The sequence below is a fragment of the Nerophis ophidion genome, linkage group LG04, assembly GCF_033978795.1.
Source record: "Nerophis ophidion isolate RoL-2023_Sa linkage group LG04, RoL_Noph_v1.0, whole genome shotgun sequence".
NCBI lineage: Eukaryota > Metazoa > Chordata > Actinopteri > Syngnathiformes > Syngnathidae > Nerophis > Nerophis ophidion.
In genome coordinates this window covers 1,118,703-1,131,808 of record NC_084614.1, presented here as the reverse complement: position 1 = coordinate 1,131,808, position 13,106 = coordinate 1,118,703, and the positions used below count along the sequence as shown (strand labels likewise).

Here is a 13,106-nt window from a genome sequence, read left to right as displayed (position 1 = left end):
AAAGCCATAGGCTCATTCAGATTCATTAAACAACTTAAATTTGGAACACGTTGTAAACTCAATACTTTGGGAATGTGGATGCCTTCCTTACGTCACCGCATTACTGTGACGTCATCACCACGCGACCTGACTTGTGTTGCGCAGTTGGTGTTTAGGATTTGTTGGACTTTTTCTTTCTATCTTGGCAAAAGTAGCAACTTTCTTTCAGAGCATCACACGCTAACTAGCACAAACTTATTGTTTCTACCATCCCAACTTCCGCTGTGTGTTTGCTTGCCCGGCCGATGGAGCTCGTCAAAGGGGCCGCGGAGGCTTCGATGCTGGCCGGCGGCAACCTCAGCAACGTCCCGGCCTTCAACGTCAGCAACGTCCCAGCCTTCCTCTCCAAACTATGGACTTTGTTGGAGGACCCGCACACTGACCACCTCATCTGCTGGAACACGGTACACACACACACATGTATATATTTATATATTTGTTGGAGGACCCGCACACTGACCACCTCATCTGCTGGAACACGGTACACACACACACACACACACACACACACACATGTATATATTTATATATTTGTTAGAAGACCCACACACTGACCCCCTCATCGGCTGGAACACGGTACACATATATATATATATATATATATATATATATATATATATATATATACTTCTCCCTTCTAACACCTGTCATGTACTTATGATATTGTCATGCCTAATATTATGGTATTTCTCACTCAGGCAGCACTCAAACTCTTGCTCTCTCTCAACTTTCTCAAAGGCTTTTTCTTCTTCATCTTCTTTTAGACCGGAACCAGTTTCCATGTTTACGACCAGGGTCGCTTTTCGAAGGAGGTCCTCCCCCAGTTCTTCAAACATAACAACATGGCCAGTTTCATTCGCCAGCTCAACATGTGTGAGTATGACTCTGGAAGTTGTCCTTCTCAAGCAAAGGTTCCATGTCCAAGTCTTCCAGCACCACGGATTGCTTGTTTGAATGTTTCCAGATGGCTTCCGGAAGGTGGTCCACATCGAGCAGGGCGGTCTGCTGAAACCCGAGAAGGACGACACAGAGTTCCAACATCCTTTCTTCATCAGAGGACAAGAACACCTGCTGGAGAACATCAAACGCAAAGTCACCAATGTAAAGATCTGCAGCTGTCAAAGTCTCCCATCCTCTGGTCTCCATGACAACACTGTGCTTGCAGGTGTCTACTGTGCGTCAGGAGGAGGTGAAGATCTCAACCAACGAGGTCAACAAGATCCTGAATGACGTACAAGTGATGAAGGGCAAGCAGGAGACCATTGACTCCAGAATCATCGCCATGAAACAGTAAGAACCCCCGAGTCTAAAGAGCACCAGTTCTGCTTCCTGTAAAGACTCAGGTTGACATTTGTCAACATGGAGTAGAATGAAACAGTCAGAACCCCCTAGTCCAAGATGCATCCGTTCTGCTTCCTGTAAAGACTCAGGTTGACATTTGTCAATATGGAGTAGAATGAAACAGTCTGAACCCCAGAGTCTGAAACGCATCAGTTCTGCTTCTTGTCCTGTAAAGACTCAGGTTGACATTTGTCAATATGGAGTAGAATGAAACAGTCAGAACCCCAGAGTCTGAAACGCATCAGTTCTGCTTCTTGTCCTGTAAAGACTCAGGTTGACATTTGTCAATATGGAGTAGAATGAAACAGTCAGAACCCCAGAGTCTGAAACGCATCAGTTCTGCTTCTTGTCCTGTAAAGACTCAGGTTGACATTTGTCAATATGGAGTAGAATGAAACAGTCAGAAACACAGAGTCTGAAACGCACCAGTTCTGCTTCTTGTCCTGTAAAGACTCAGGTTGACATTTGTCAATATGGAGTAGAATGAAACAGTCAGAACCCCCGAGTCCAAAATGCATCCGTTCTGCTTCTTGTCCTGTAAAGACTCAGGTTGACATTTGTCAATATGGAGTAGAATGAAACAGTCTGAACCCCAGAGTCTGAAATGCATCCGTTCTGCTTCCTGTAAAGACTCAGGTTGACATTTGTCAACATGGAGTAGAATGAAACAGTCTGAACCCCAGAGTCTGAAACGCATCAGTTCTGCTTCTTGTCCTGTAAAGACTCAGGTTGACATTTGTCAACATGGAGTAGAATGAAACAGTCTGAACCCCAGAGTCTGAAACGCATCAGTTCTGCTTCTTGTCCTGTAAAGACTCAGGTTGACATTTGTCAACATGGAGTAGAATGAAACAGTCAGAACCCCCTAGTCCAAAATGCATCCGTTCTGCTTCTTGTCCTGTAAAGACTCAGGTTGACATTTGTCAATATGGAGTAGAATGAAACAGTCTGAACCCCAGAGTCTGAAATGCATCAGTTCTGCTTCTTGTCCTGTAAAGACTCAGGTTGACATTTGTCAACATGGAGTAGAATGAAACAGTCAGAACCCCCTAGTCCAAAATGCATCAGTTCTGCTTCTTGTCCTGTAAAGACTCAGGTTGACATTTGTCAACATGGAGTAGAATGAAACAGTCAGAACCCCCTAGTCCAAAATGCATCCGTTCTGCTTCTTGTCCTGTAAAGACTCAGGTTGACATTTGTCAATATGGAGTAGAATGAAACAGTCTGAACCCCAGAGTCCAAAATGCATCAGTTCTGCTTCTTGTCCTGTAAAGACTCAGGTTGACATTTGTCAACATGGAATAGAATGAAACAGTCAGAACCCCAGAGTCTGAAACGCATCAGTTCTGCTTCTTGTCCTGTAAAGACTCAGGTTGACATTTGTCAATATGGAGTAGAATAAAACAGTCTGAACCCCAGAGTCTGAAATGTATCCGTTCTGCTTCCTGTAAAGACTCAGGTTGACATTTGTCAACATGGAGTAGAATGAAACAGTCTGAACCCCAGAGTCTGAAACGCATCAGTTCTGCTTCTTGTCCTGTAAAGACTCAGGTTGACATTTGTCAACATGGAGTAGAATGAAACAGTCAGAACTCCCTAGTCCAAAATGCATCCGTTCTGCTTCTTGTCCTGTAAAGACTCAGGTTGACATTTGTCAATATGGAGTAGAATGAAACAGTCTGAACCCCAGAGTCCAAAATGCATCAGTTCTGCTTCTTGTCCTGTAAAGACTCAGGTTGACATTTGTCAATATGGAGTAGAATGAAACAGTCAGAACCCCAGAGTCTGAAACGCATCAGTTCTGCTTCTTGTCCTGTAAAGACTCAGGTTGACATTTGTCAACATGGAGTAGAATGAAACAGTCTGAACCCCAGAGTCCAAAATGCATCCGTTCTGCTTCTTGTCCTGTAAAGACTCAGGTTGACATTTGTCAATATGGAGTAGAATAAAACAGTCTGAACCCCAGAGTCCAAAATGCATCAGTTCTGCTTCTTGTCCTGTAAAGACTCAGGTTGACATTTGTCAACATGGAATAGAATGAAACAGTCAGAACCCCAGAGTCTGAAACGCATCAGTTCTGCTTCTTGTCCTGTAAAGACTCAGGTTGACATTTGTCAATATGGAGTAGAATAAAACAGTCTGAACCCCAGAGTCTGAAATGTATCCGTTCTGCTTCCTGTAAAGACTCAGGTTGACATTTGTCAACATGGAGTAGAATGAAACAGTCTGAACCCCAGAGTCTGAAACGCATCAGTTCTGCTTCTTGTCCTGTAAAGACTCAGGTTGACATTTGTCAACATGGAGTAGAATGAAACAGTCAGAACCCCCTAGTCCAAAATGCATCCGTTCTGCTTCTTGTCCTGTAAAGACTCAGGTTGACATTTGTCAATATGGAGTAGAATGAAACAGTCTGAACCCCAGAGTCCAAAATGCATCAGTTCTGCTTCTTGTCCTGTAAAGACTCAGGTTGACATTTGTCAATATGGAGTAGAATGAAACAGTCAGAACCCCAGAGTCTGAAACGCATCAGTTCTGCTTCTTGTCCTGTAAAGACTCAGGTTGACATTTGTCAATATGGAGTAGAATGAAACAGTCAGAACCCCAGAGTCTGAAACGCATCAGTTCTGCTTCTTGTCCTGTAAAGACTCAGGTTGACATTTGTCAATATGGAGTAGAATGAAACAGTCAGAACCCCCTAGTCCAAAATGCATCAGTTCTGCTTCTTGTCCTGTAAAGACTCAGGTTGACATTTGTCAACATGGAGTAGAATGAAACAGTCAGAACCCCAGAGTCTGAAACGCATCAGTTCTGCTTCTTGTCCTGTAAAGACTCAGGTTGACATTCGTCAATATGGAGTAGAATGAAACAGTCAGAACTCCGAGTCTAAAGCACATTAGTTCTTCTTCCTGTCCTGTAAAGACCTGGCCAGGCCAGTCCTGTGGGACTGAGCAGACTGAAGAGGATGTGTGTGTGTTTCAGTGAGAACGAGGCTCTGTGGCGGGAGATGGCGTGTCTGAGACAGAAACACGCCCAACAGCAGAAGGTGGTCAACAAGGTAAGCACACCAAAACATGCTCACTTTGGATTTTGCCAATATTTTTGTTCCATCTTTTCAAAACTCTTGAGTCTAAACAAAAGCATTCCAAATGGTTGCAATATTGACCTGATGAGAGAAATCACACGCTTCCCCAGAACTGTTCCAATGTGCTCCTGCTCAACTTCCACTTATAGTTTGACCAACTTTTCATCAACATCATCTTCCACTTTAACACTTAGAGCTTTCAGTTTGGGTGGAGCAAAGGAGGGGGCACACCGACGAGCCCTCCAATGATTGTCACTTGCTAAATATATATATATATATATATATATATATATATATATATATATATATATATATATATATATATATATATATATATATATATATATATATATATATATATATATATATATATATATATACACACCCCTTAGCTCCCTAAGAAGAAGTCTGGAGCTAACAGAGATTGTTTTTAAAGCGCCAGAATGAGGACTAAAGGGCTGACTATATATTTTCATTTGCACTTGAATTTCATTGACAGTCTAGTTAAAGGGGAACATTATCACAATTTCAGAAGGGTTAAAACCAATAAAAATCAGTTCCCAGTGGCTTATTTTATTTTTCGAAGTTTTTTTCAAAATTGTATTCATCCTGGAATATCCCTAAAAAAAAGCTTTTAAAGTGCCTGATTTTCGCCATCAGTGAAGCCACCGTCCATTTTCCTGTGACGTCATCCAGTGATGCCAATACGGATACCACAGCAAGATATAGCGACATTAGCTCGGATTCAGACTCGGATTTCAGCGGCTTAAGCGATTCAACAGATTACCCATGTATTGAAACGGATGGTTGGAGTATGGAGGCAGATAGCGAAAACGAAATTGAAGCAGAAACTGAAGCTATTGAGCGAATAGCTATTGACGCTATTCGGCCATGTCTGGCTTAGCATCGCTGGTAAAATGTGCAGACCAACGATCGGAAGTTTCGCATCTTTTGACACTGGATCAACTTAAATCCATCGATTGGTAAGTGTTTGATTGGCATTAAATGTAGGTGGAGGGAAACGCTGGATGTAAATATAGTTTCAAATGTACATACAGCTAGCTTAAATAGCTGTTAGTGTTGTTACATCTCTGTTAGTGTTGTTACATCTCTGTTAATGTTGTTGCATCTCTGTTAGTGTTGTTACATCCCTGTTAGTGTTGTTACATCTCTGTTAGTGTTGTTACATCTCTGTTAGTGTTGTTACATCTCTGTTAGTGTTGTTACATCTCTGTTAGTGTTATTACATCTCTGTTAGTGTTGTTACATCTCTGTTAGTGTTGTTACACCTCTGTTAGTGTTGTTACATCTCTGTTAGTGTTGTTACATCTCTGTGAGTGTTGTTACATCTCTGTGAGTGTTGTTACATCTCTGTGAGTGTTGTTACATCTCTGTGAGTGTTGTTACATCTCTGTGAGTGTTGTTACATCTCTTAGTGTTGTTACATCTATGTTAGTGTTGTTACATCTCTGTTAGTGTTGTTACATCTCTTAGTGTTGTTACATCTCTGTTAGTGTTGTTACATCTCTGTTAGTGTTGTTACATCTCTGTTAGTGTTGCTACATCTCTGTTAGTGTTGTTACATCTCTGTGAGTGTTGTTACATCTCTGTTAGTGTTGTTACATCTCTGTTAGTGTTGTTACATCTCTGTGAGTGTTGTTACATCTCCGTTAGTGTTGTTACATCTCCGTTAGTGTTGTTACATCTCTGTTAGTGTTGTTACATCTCTGTTAGTGTTGTTACATCTCTGTTAGTGTTGTTACAGCTCTGTTAGTGTTGTTATATCTCTGTTAGTGTTGTTACATCTCTGTGAGTGTTGTTACATCTATGTGAGTGTTGTTACATCTCTGTGAGTGTTGTTACATCTCTGTGAGTGTTGTTACATCTCTGTGAGTGTTGTTACATCTCTGTTAGTGTTGTTACATCCCTGTTAGTGTTGTTACATCTCTGTTAGTGTTGTTACATCTCTGTTAGTGTTGTTACATCTCTGTTAGTGTTGTTACATCTATGTTAGTGTTGTTACATCTCTGTTAGTGTTGTTACAGCTCTGTTAGTGTTGTTACATCTCTGTGAGTGTTGTTACATCTCTGTTAGTGTTGTTACACCTCTGTTAGTGTTGTTGCACCTCTGTTAGTGTTGTTGCATCTCTGTGAGTGTTGTTACATCTCTGTGAGTGTTGTTACATCTCTGTGAGTGTTGTTACATCTCTGTGAGTGTTGTTACATCTCTGTGAGTGTTGTTACATCTCTGTTAGTGTTGTTACATCTCTGTTAGTGTTGTTACATCTCTGTTAGTGTTGTTACATCTCTGTTAGTGTTGTTACATCTCTGTTAGTGTTGTTACATCTCTGTTAGTGTTGTTACATCTCTGTTAGTGTTGTTACACCTCTGTTAGTGTTGTTACATCTCTGTTAGTGTTGTTACACCTCTGTTAGTGTTGTTACACCTCTGTTAGTGTTGTTACACCCTCCGACAACACACCCACCAGGCATGATTTCTCCAAGGTTCCAGAAAATAGTAGAAAAAACGGAAAATAACAGAGCTGAGACGCGGTGTTTGTAATGTGTTTGAGAAAATGGTGGCTTTATTACCTCGGAAACGTCATCGCTCCAAGAGCGATAAACAGAAAGGCGTTTAATTCGCCAAAATTCACCCATTTAGAGTTCGGAAATCGGTTACAAAAATAGATGGTCTTTTTTCTGCAACATGACGGAATAAATGAAGTACTATCTAATCTAATGAAGGTATATATTGAGGCTCACATAAATGAAGTACTATCTAATCTAATGTAATCTAATGAAGGTATATATTGAGGCTCACATAAATAAAGTACTATCTAATCTAATGAAGGTATATATTGAGGCTCACATAAATGAAGTACTATCTAATCTAATGTAATCTAATGAAGGTATATATTGAGGCTCACATAAATGAAGTACTATCTAATCTAATGAAGGTATATATTGAGCTCACATAGGTCTGCTGATAATGTTCCCTTTAAGCATACTAACTAGACTTTTTTTTTAACACAAATCATTTTTCGTCATTTATTTGTTTCTGCAGTATATTTGTTTAGTACTTATTTTTCCAATCAGCCTGACCCAAGCCTAAGTTGTATGTCCCATTTGTGAGTGACACATGCTTCCATGTCCTTGGACAAGGTCGTCTAGTAGGTCAGATATCATTAGTCATTACAATAAAAGCAAGAGTGCTCATATTTGAGTGGGCCCCGGGCCCCTCTGGAGTGGAAAATGTGGGTGATAAAGTTTGAGAGAAGGGAATGTGGGAGGTGGTCTGGCCATAGTCTCTGATGGGGACTACAGGGCGCCATGGTGGAGAGTCCATACTGGCTCTGCTGGTCACTATGAAGACAGGGCGGCCAACTCTACAGGCGCCATCTTTGCTACCAAGGATGGATGCCTGCGTCTGAGTCCTTCTCACCTTATCTCCGTATATACTTCTCAAATTCCAGCCATCCATTTTCTACCACTTGTCCCCTTCGGCAACACATGCTTTTATTTTGTTAAAGTAGTCTCGGCGTCCATGCAGGGACTCTGGAACATACACCATGACCTAAATACTTTCACTTTCACTTTCCAAACATTTGACATCATGTATGGTTTGTAATCACTGCTGTATATCTTTGTACTTTCACTTTCCAAACATTTGACATCATGTGTGGTTTGTAGTCACTGCTGTATATCTTTGTACTTTCACTTTCACTTTCCAAACATTTGACATCATGTGTGGTTTGTAGTCACTGCTGTATATCTTTGTACTTTCACTTTCACTTTCCAAACATTTGACATCATGTATGGTTTGTAATCACTGCTGTATATCTTTGTACTTTCACTTTCCAAACATTTGACATCATGTATGGTTTGTAATCACTGCTGTATATCTTTGTACTTTCACATTCACTATGAAAGTAACAGTTGCGGGTGTATTGAAGTGACACACTGCCCCTTAGTGTTGTGGCAGAGAATAGCAGGTGACAAGGAGGAAGTAACTTTACAGTATTTCATAGTTCTTCTTCTTCTTCTTCTTCTTCTTCTTGTAGAAGGTTTGAGTTGTAACTATGAATCATTGACATTTGAAAGTGGAAGAGTAAATATTTGTGTTTGTTGTCTTCTAACAAGTGTTTGTGTCTCTGTAGTTGATTCAGTTCCTGGTGACGCTGGTCCAGTCCAACAGGATCATGGGAGTCAAGAGAAAACTGCAAGTGGACCTGCAAAGTCTAGTTGTGTTTTTGATGATGCTCAGATGATGATGTCATGTCCTGTCTGCAGGCCGCTCATGCTCAGTGACTCAAGCTCCGCCCACTCCCTGCCCAAATACGCCCGGCCCCTCTCTCTGGAGCAGTCTGCAGAACCCCCTCTGACCTCTGGACCAATCATCTCCGACGTCACAGAGGTGGCCACGCCCACAGCAGAAGAAGTGGTCAGTGACTGGATGGCAAGTGGGTGAGGAAACTTCTGGAAGACCTACGTCTGTCATGTGACCCTAACCCCCAAGTGCGCTATTCTAACGACACGTGTTGAAGGTCATACCGTTATTGAATTAACATGTTAAATGTCGTACCGTTATCAAAGTGATACACGTTGAAGGTCGTACTGTTATCAAAGTGATACACGTTTAAGGTCGTACCGTTATCAAAGTTATAAACGTGGAAGGTCGTACTGTTATCAAAGTGATACACGTTGAAGGTCGTACTGTTATCAAAGTTATAAATGTGAAAGGTCGTACTGTTATCAAAGTGATACACGTTGAAAGTCGTACTGTTATCAAAGTGATACACATTGAAGGTCGTACTGTTATCAAAGTGATACACGCGGAAGGTCGTACTGTTATCAAAGTGATACACGCGGAAGGTCACGTTATCAAAGTGATACACGTTGAAGGTCGTACTGTTATCAAAGTGATACACATTGAAGGTCGTACTGTTATCAAAGTTATAAATGTGAAAGGTCGTACTATTATCAAAGTGATACACGCGGAAGGTCGTACCGTTATCAAAGTGATACACGTTGAAGGTCGTACTGTTATCAAAGTGATACACATTGAATGTCGTACTGTTATCAAAGTGATACACGTTGAAGGTCGTACTGTTATCAAAGTGATACACATTGAAGGTTGTACTGTTATCAAAGTGATACACGCGGAAGGTCGTACCGTTATCAAAGTGATACACGTTGAAGGTCGTACTGTTATCAAAGTGATACACGTTGAAGGTCGTACTGTTATCAAAGTGATACACATTGAAGGTTGTACTGTTATCAAAGTGATACACGCGGAAGGTCGTACCGTTATCAAAGTGATACACGTTGAAGGTCGTACTGTTATCAAAGTGATACACATTGAAGGTCGTACTGTTATCAAAGTTATAAACGTGAAAGGTCGTACTGTTATCAAAGTGATACACGTTGAAGGTCGTACTGTTATCAAAGTGATACACGTTGAAGGTCGTACTGTTATCAAAGTGATACACGTGGAAGGTCGTACTGTTATCAAAGTGATACACGTTGAAGGTCGTACTGTTATCAAAGTAATACACGTTGAAGGTCGTACTGTTATCAAAGTGATACACGTTGAAGGTCGTACTATTATCAAAGTGATACACGTTGAAGGTTGTACTGTTATCAAAGTGATACACGTTGAAGGTCGTACTGTTATCAAAGTTATAAATGTGAAAGGTCGTACTGTTATCAAAGTGATACACGCGGAAGGTCGTACCGTTATCAAAGTGATACACGTTGAAAGTCGTACTGTTATCAAAGTGATACACATTGAAGGTCGTACTGTTATCAAAGTGATACACGCGGAAGGTCGTACTGTTATCAAAGTGATACACGCGGAAGGTTGTACCGTTATCAAAGTGATACACGTTGAAGGTCGTACTGTTATCAAAGTGATACACATTGAAGTTCGTACTGTTATCAAAGTTATAAATGTGAAAGGTCGTACTATTATCAAAGTGATACACGCGGAAGGTCGTACCGTTATCAAAGTGATACACGTTGAAGGTCGTACTGTTATCAAAGTGATACACATTGAAGGTCGTACTGTTATCAAAGTGATACACGTTGAAGGTCGTACTGTTATCAAAGTGATACACATTGAAGGTCGTACTGTTATCAAAGTGATACACGCGGAAGGTCGTACCGTTATCAAAGTGATACACGTTGAAGGTCGTACTGTTATCAAAGTGATACACATTGAAGGTCGTACTGTTATCAAAGTTATAAACGTGAAAGGTCGTACTGTTATCAAAGTGATACACGTTGAAGGTCGTACTGTTATCAAAGTGATACACGTTGAAGGTCGTACTGTTATCAAAGTGATACACGTGGAAGGTCGTACTGTTATCAAAGTGATACACGTTGAAGGTCGTACTGTTATCAAAGTAATACACGTTGAAGGTCGTACTGTTATCAAAGTGATACACGTTGAAGGTCGTACTATTATCAAAGTGATACACGTTGAAGGTCGTACTGTTATCAAAGTGATACACATTGAAGGTCGTACTGTTATCAAAGTGATACACGTTGAAGGTCGTACTGTTATCAAAGTGATACACGTTGAAGGTCGTACTGTTATCAAAGTGATACACGTTGAAGGTCGTACTGTTATCAAAGTGATACACGTTGAAGGTCGTACTGTTATCAAAGTGATACACGTTGAAGGTCGTACTGTTATCAAAGTGATACACGTTGAAGGTCGTACTGTTATCAAAGTGATACACGTTGAAGGTCGTACTGTTATCAAAGTGATACACGTTGAAGGTCGTACTGTTATCAAAGTGATACATAACTACACTCTTTGTGATTCCCAGCAACAGAAAAAAACAGTCGCCTAAGGAGGCGGAGCCTGTCAGCCATGATGTGGTGGAGGAGGTGGTTGCGTGTGTGGACACGCCCCTTTCCCCCACTGTGTGTGTGGACACGCCCCTTTCCCCCACTGCCTTCATCAACTCCATCCTGGAGGAAGATGACAACATGATGGTGGCAGGTCACTCCTATTCATGTGCTTACATATGTGTGTGTTGTCTCACATATGTGTGTGTGTTGTCTTACATATGTGTGTGTGTGTTGTCTCACATATGTGTGTGTGTTGTCTTACATATGTGTGTTTGTGTTGTCTCACATATGTGTGTGTGTTGTCTTACATATGTGTGTGTGTGTTGTCTCACATATGTGTGTGTGTTGTCTTACATATGTGTGTGTGTGTTGTCTCACATATGTGTGTGTGTTGTCTTACATATGTGTGTGTGTTGTCTTACATATGTGTGTGTGTTGTCTCACATGTGTGTGTGTTGTCTTACATATTTGTGTTGTCTTCATGTGTTTACATATTTGTCTTGTCTTACATTTGTGTTGTCTTACATATGTGTGTCTTCTCATGTGTGTGTTGTCTTCTTCATGTGTTTACATATGTTTGGACCACCTTCAGACTCTTCTGTTGTTCTGATGGACGCCCCCCAGACCACAGCCCCCAATGGCCAATCACCTTCCTCCACCTCAGACCTGGTCCCCCCCTGTCAGACTCTGGCTTGTATCGACAAGTAAGTCTGCACCATTGGACCACTCCCTCTCAATATGTCATAACTGTGTGTGTGTGTGTGTGTGTGTGTGTGTGTGCGTGTGTGTGTGTGTGTGTGTGACTTCAGGTCTGAATTGTCCAATCACGTGGAGACAATTGACAACAGTCTAGGACACCTGCAGAACACCCTCAGCAACCCAACCTTCACCTTTGAAACTTCTCCGCTCATGGAGGTGTGTGTGTGTGTGTGTGTGTGTGTGTGTGTGTGTGTATGTGTGTGTGTGTGTGTGTGTGTGTGTGATGACAACACACACTCACCGGTGTCACAATCTTTGTGTTCAGTTGGTGTATCCCTCGTGGTCTCCAGGAGACTTTGACTTCAACACCTTGGACAGCGTGAGTGACATGCTCTTCATCTTCATCTTCATCTTCATCTTCATGGTGTGTGTAACAAAGGTGTGTGATGTGGTGTTGCCAGCTTCTAGGTGAGGACACACCCAGAGGATGTGAGCAGAGCAACAGTGCAGGTAAGAAGCCCCACAAAGAAGAGCAAGAGGGGGTGCAAGGTGACAGTGGTGTGGTGTGACTGATCCAGGTAAGCAGTTGGTGCAGTACACACCTGTGCACATCCCTGAAGCTGACCTGCCATCGTTACTGGAGTTGGAGGCGGAGCCTTTCCTCAACCCCGAAACGCCCGTTGATGATCCGACCACCAAACTGACCTCTGACCTCTGACCTCACGCGAGAAGCCGTGAATGTTTTTGAGTGGGACTCCGTATCCATGACGACAGTGGTGACATTGTACATACTGTACATGTATTGTATACTTTGTGCTGGCATCGACTTGATAGGACTTCCAAAATTGATGTTCAGAATAGACAAAAACATTTATTGCAGAATCATTAAAAGACATTTTCCAAGTTCAGCCAATCAGCAGTGATCTTGAATCTTTCACAAGAAAAGGCGGGGCCTGAAGGCTAGTGGTACAGGTGTGATGGCCCCGATGGGTCCGTGCACTCAAACTGCCGGCGTGAGAACCAAAGTCGGGGCTTGACGTGGACTTCAGCAGGTGTCCTCCAGGTCCATGTTCTCTGCAGCTGTCAGCC

The 13,106-nt window shown here is 41.8% G+C and overlaps 2 protein-coding genes across 4 annotated transcripts in view; one reads left to right on the top strand and one right to left on the bottom strand.

Moving 5' to 3' along the window:
- Positions 1 to 93: 93 nt before the first annotated feature.
- Positions 94 to 12,925, top strand: LOC133550673 (heat shock factor protein 1-like). Of its 3 annotated transcripts, none has more exons than XM_061896626.1 (13): positions 95 to 443; positions 804 to 912; positions 1,004 to 1,140; positions 1,205 to 1,329; positions 4,360 to 4,435; positions 8,618 to 8,679; positions 8,751 to 8,924; positions 11,300 to 11,469; positions 11,911 to 12,022; positions 12,128 to 12,233; positions 12,343 to 12,396; positions 12,479 to 12,527; positions 12,596 to 12,925. In XM_061896626.1, the coding sequence occupies exons 1-13, from the start codon at positions 285 to 287 to the stop codon at positions 12,733 to 12,735; spliced, it is 1,473 nt and encodes a 490-aa protein (XP_061752610.1). In that variant the 5' UTR covers positions 95 to 284; the 3' UTR covers positions 12,736 to 12,925. The 3 variants fall into 3 exon arrangements, with proteins under 3 accessions (XP_061752611.1, XP_061752610.1, XP_061752609.1); XM_061896625.1 differs by having other exon boundaries at positions 96 to 443; positions 11,294 to 11,469; XM_061896627.1 differs by lacking the exon at positions 12,128 to 12,233 and having other exon boundaries at positions 94 to 443; positions 11,294 to 11,469; positions 12,596 to 12,695.
- LOC133550674 (uncharacterized) overlaps positions 12,863 to 13,106 on the bottom strand; it is a 35,045-nt gene continuing 34,801 nt past the window's right edge. Inside the window, exon 23 of the mRNA XM_061896628.1 lies at positions 12,863 to 13,097. Coding sequence (XP_061752612.1) covers positions 13,063 to 13,097 — 35 coding nt within the window. The 3' untranslated portion in view covers positions 12,863 to 13,062. The remainder of the gene's footprint in view (positions 13,098 to 13,106) is intronic.

Bases quoted from the DNA above. Each gene is read 5' to 3' on its own strand.
- LOC133550673 (XM_061896625.1), top strand. From the start codon at position 285: ATGGAGCTCGTCAAAGGGGCCGCGGAGGCTTCGATGCTGGCCGGCGGC. The intron at 11,470-11,910 runs GTCACTCCTATT...GACCACCTTCAG, and splicing joins TGACAACATGATGGTGGCAG to ACTCTTCTGTTGTTCTGATG. The intron at 12,397-12,478 runs GTGAGTGACATG...TGGTGTTGCCAG, and splicing joins ACTTCAACACCTTGGACAGC to CTTCTAGGTGAGGACACACC.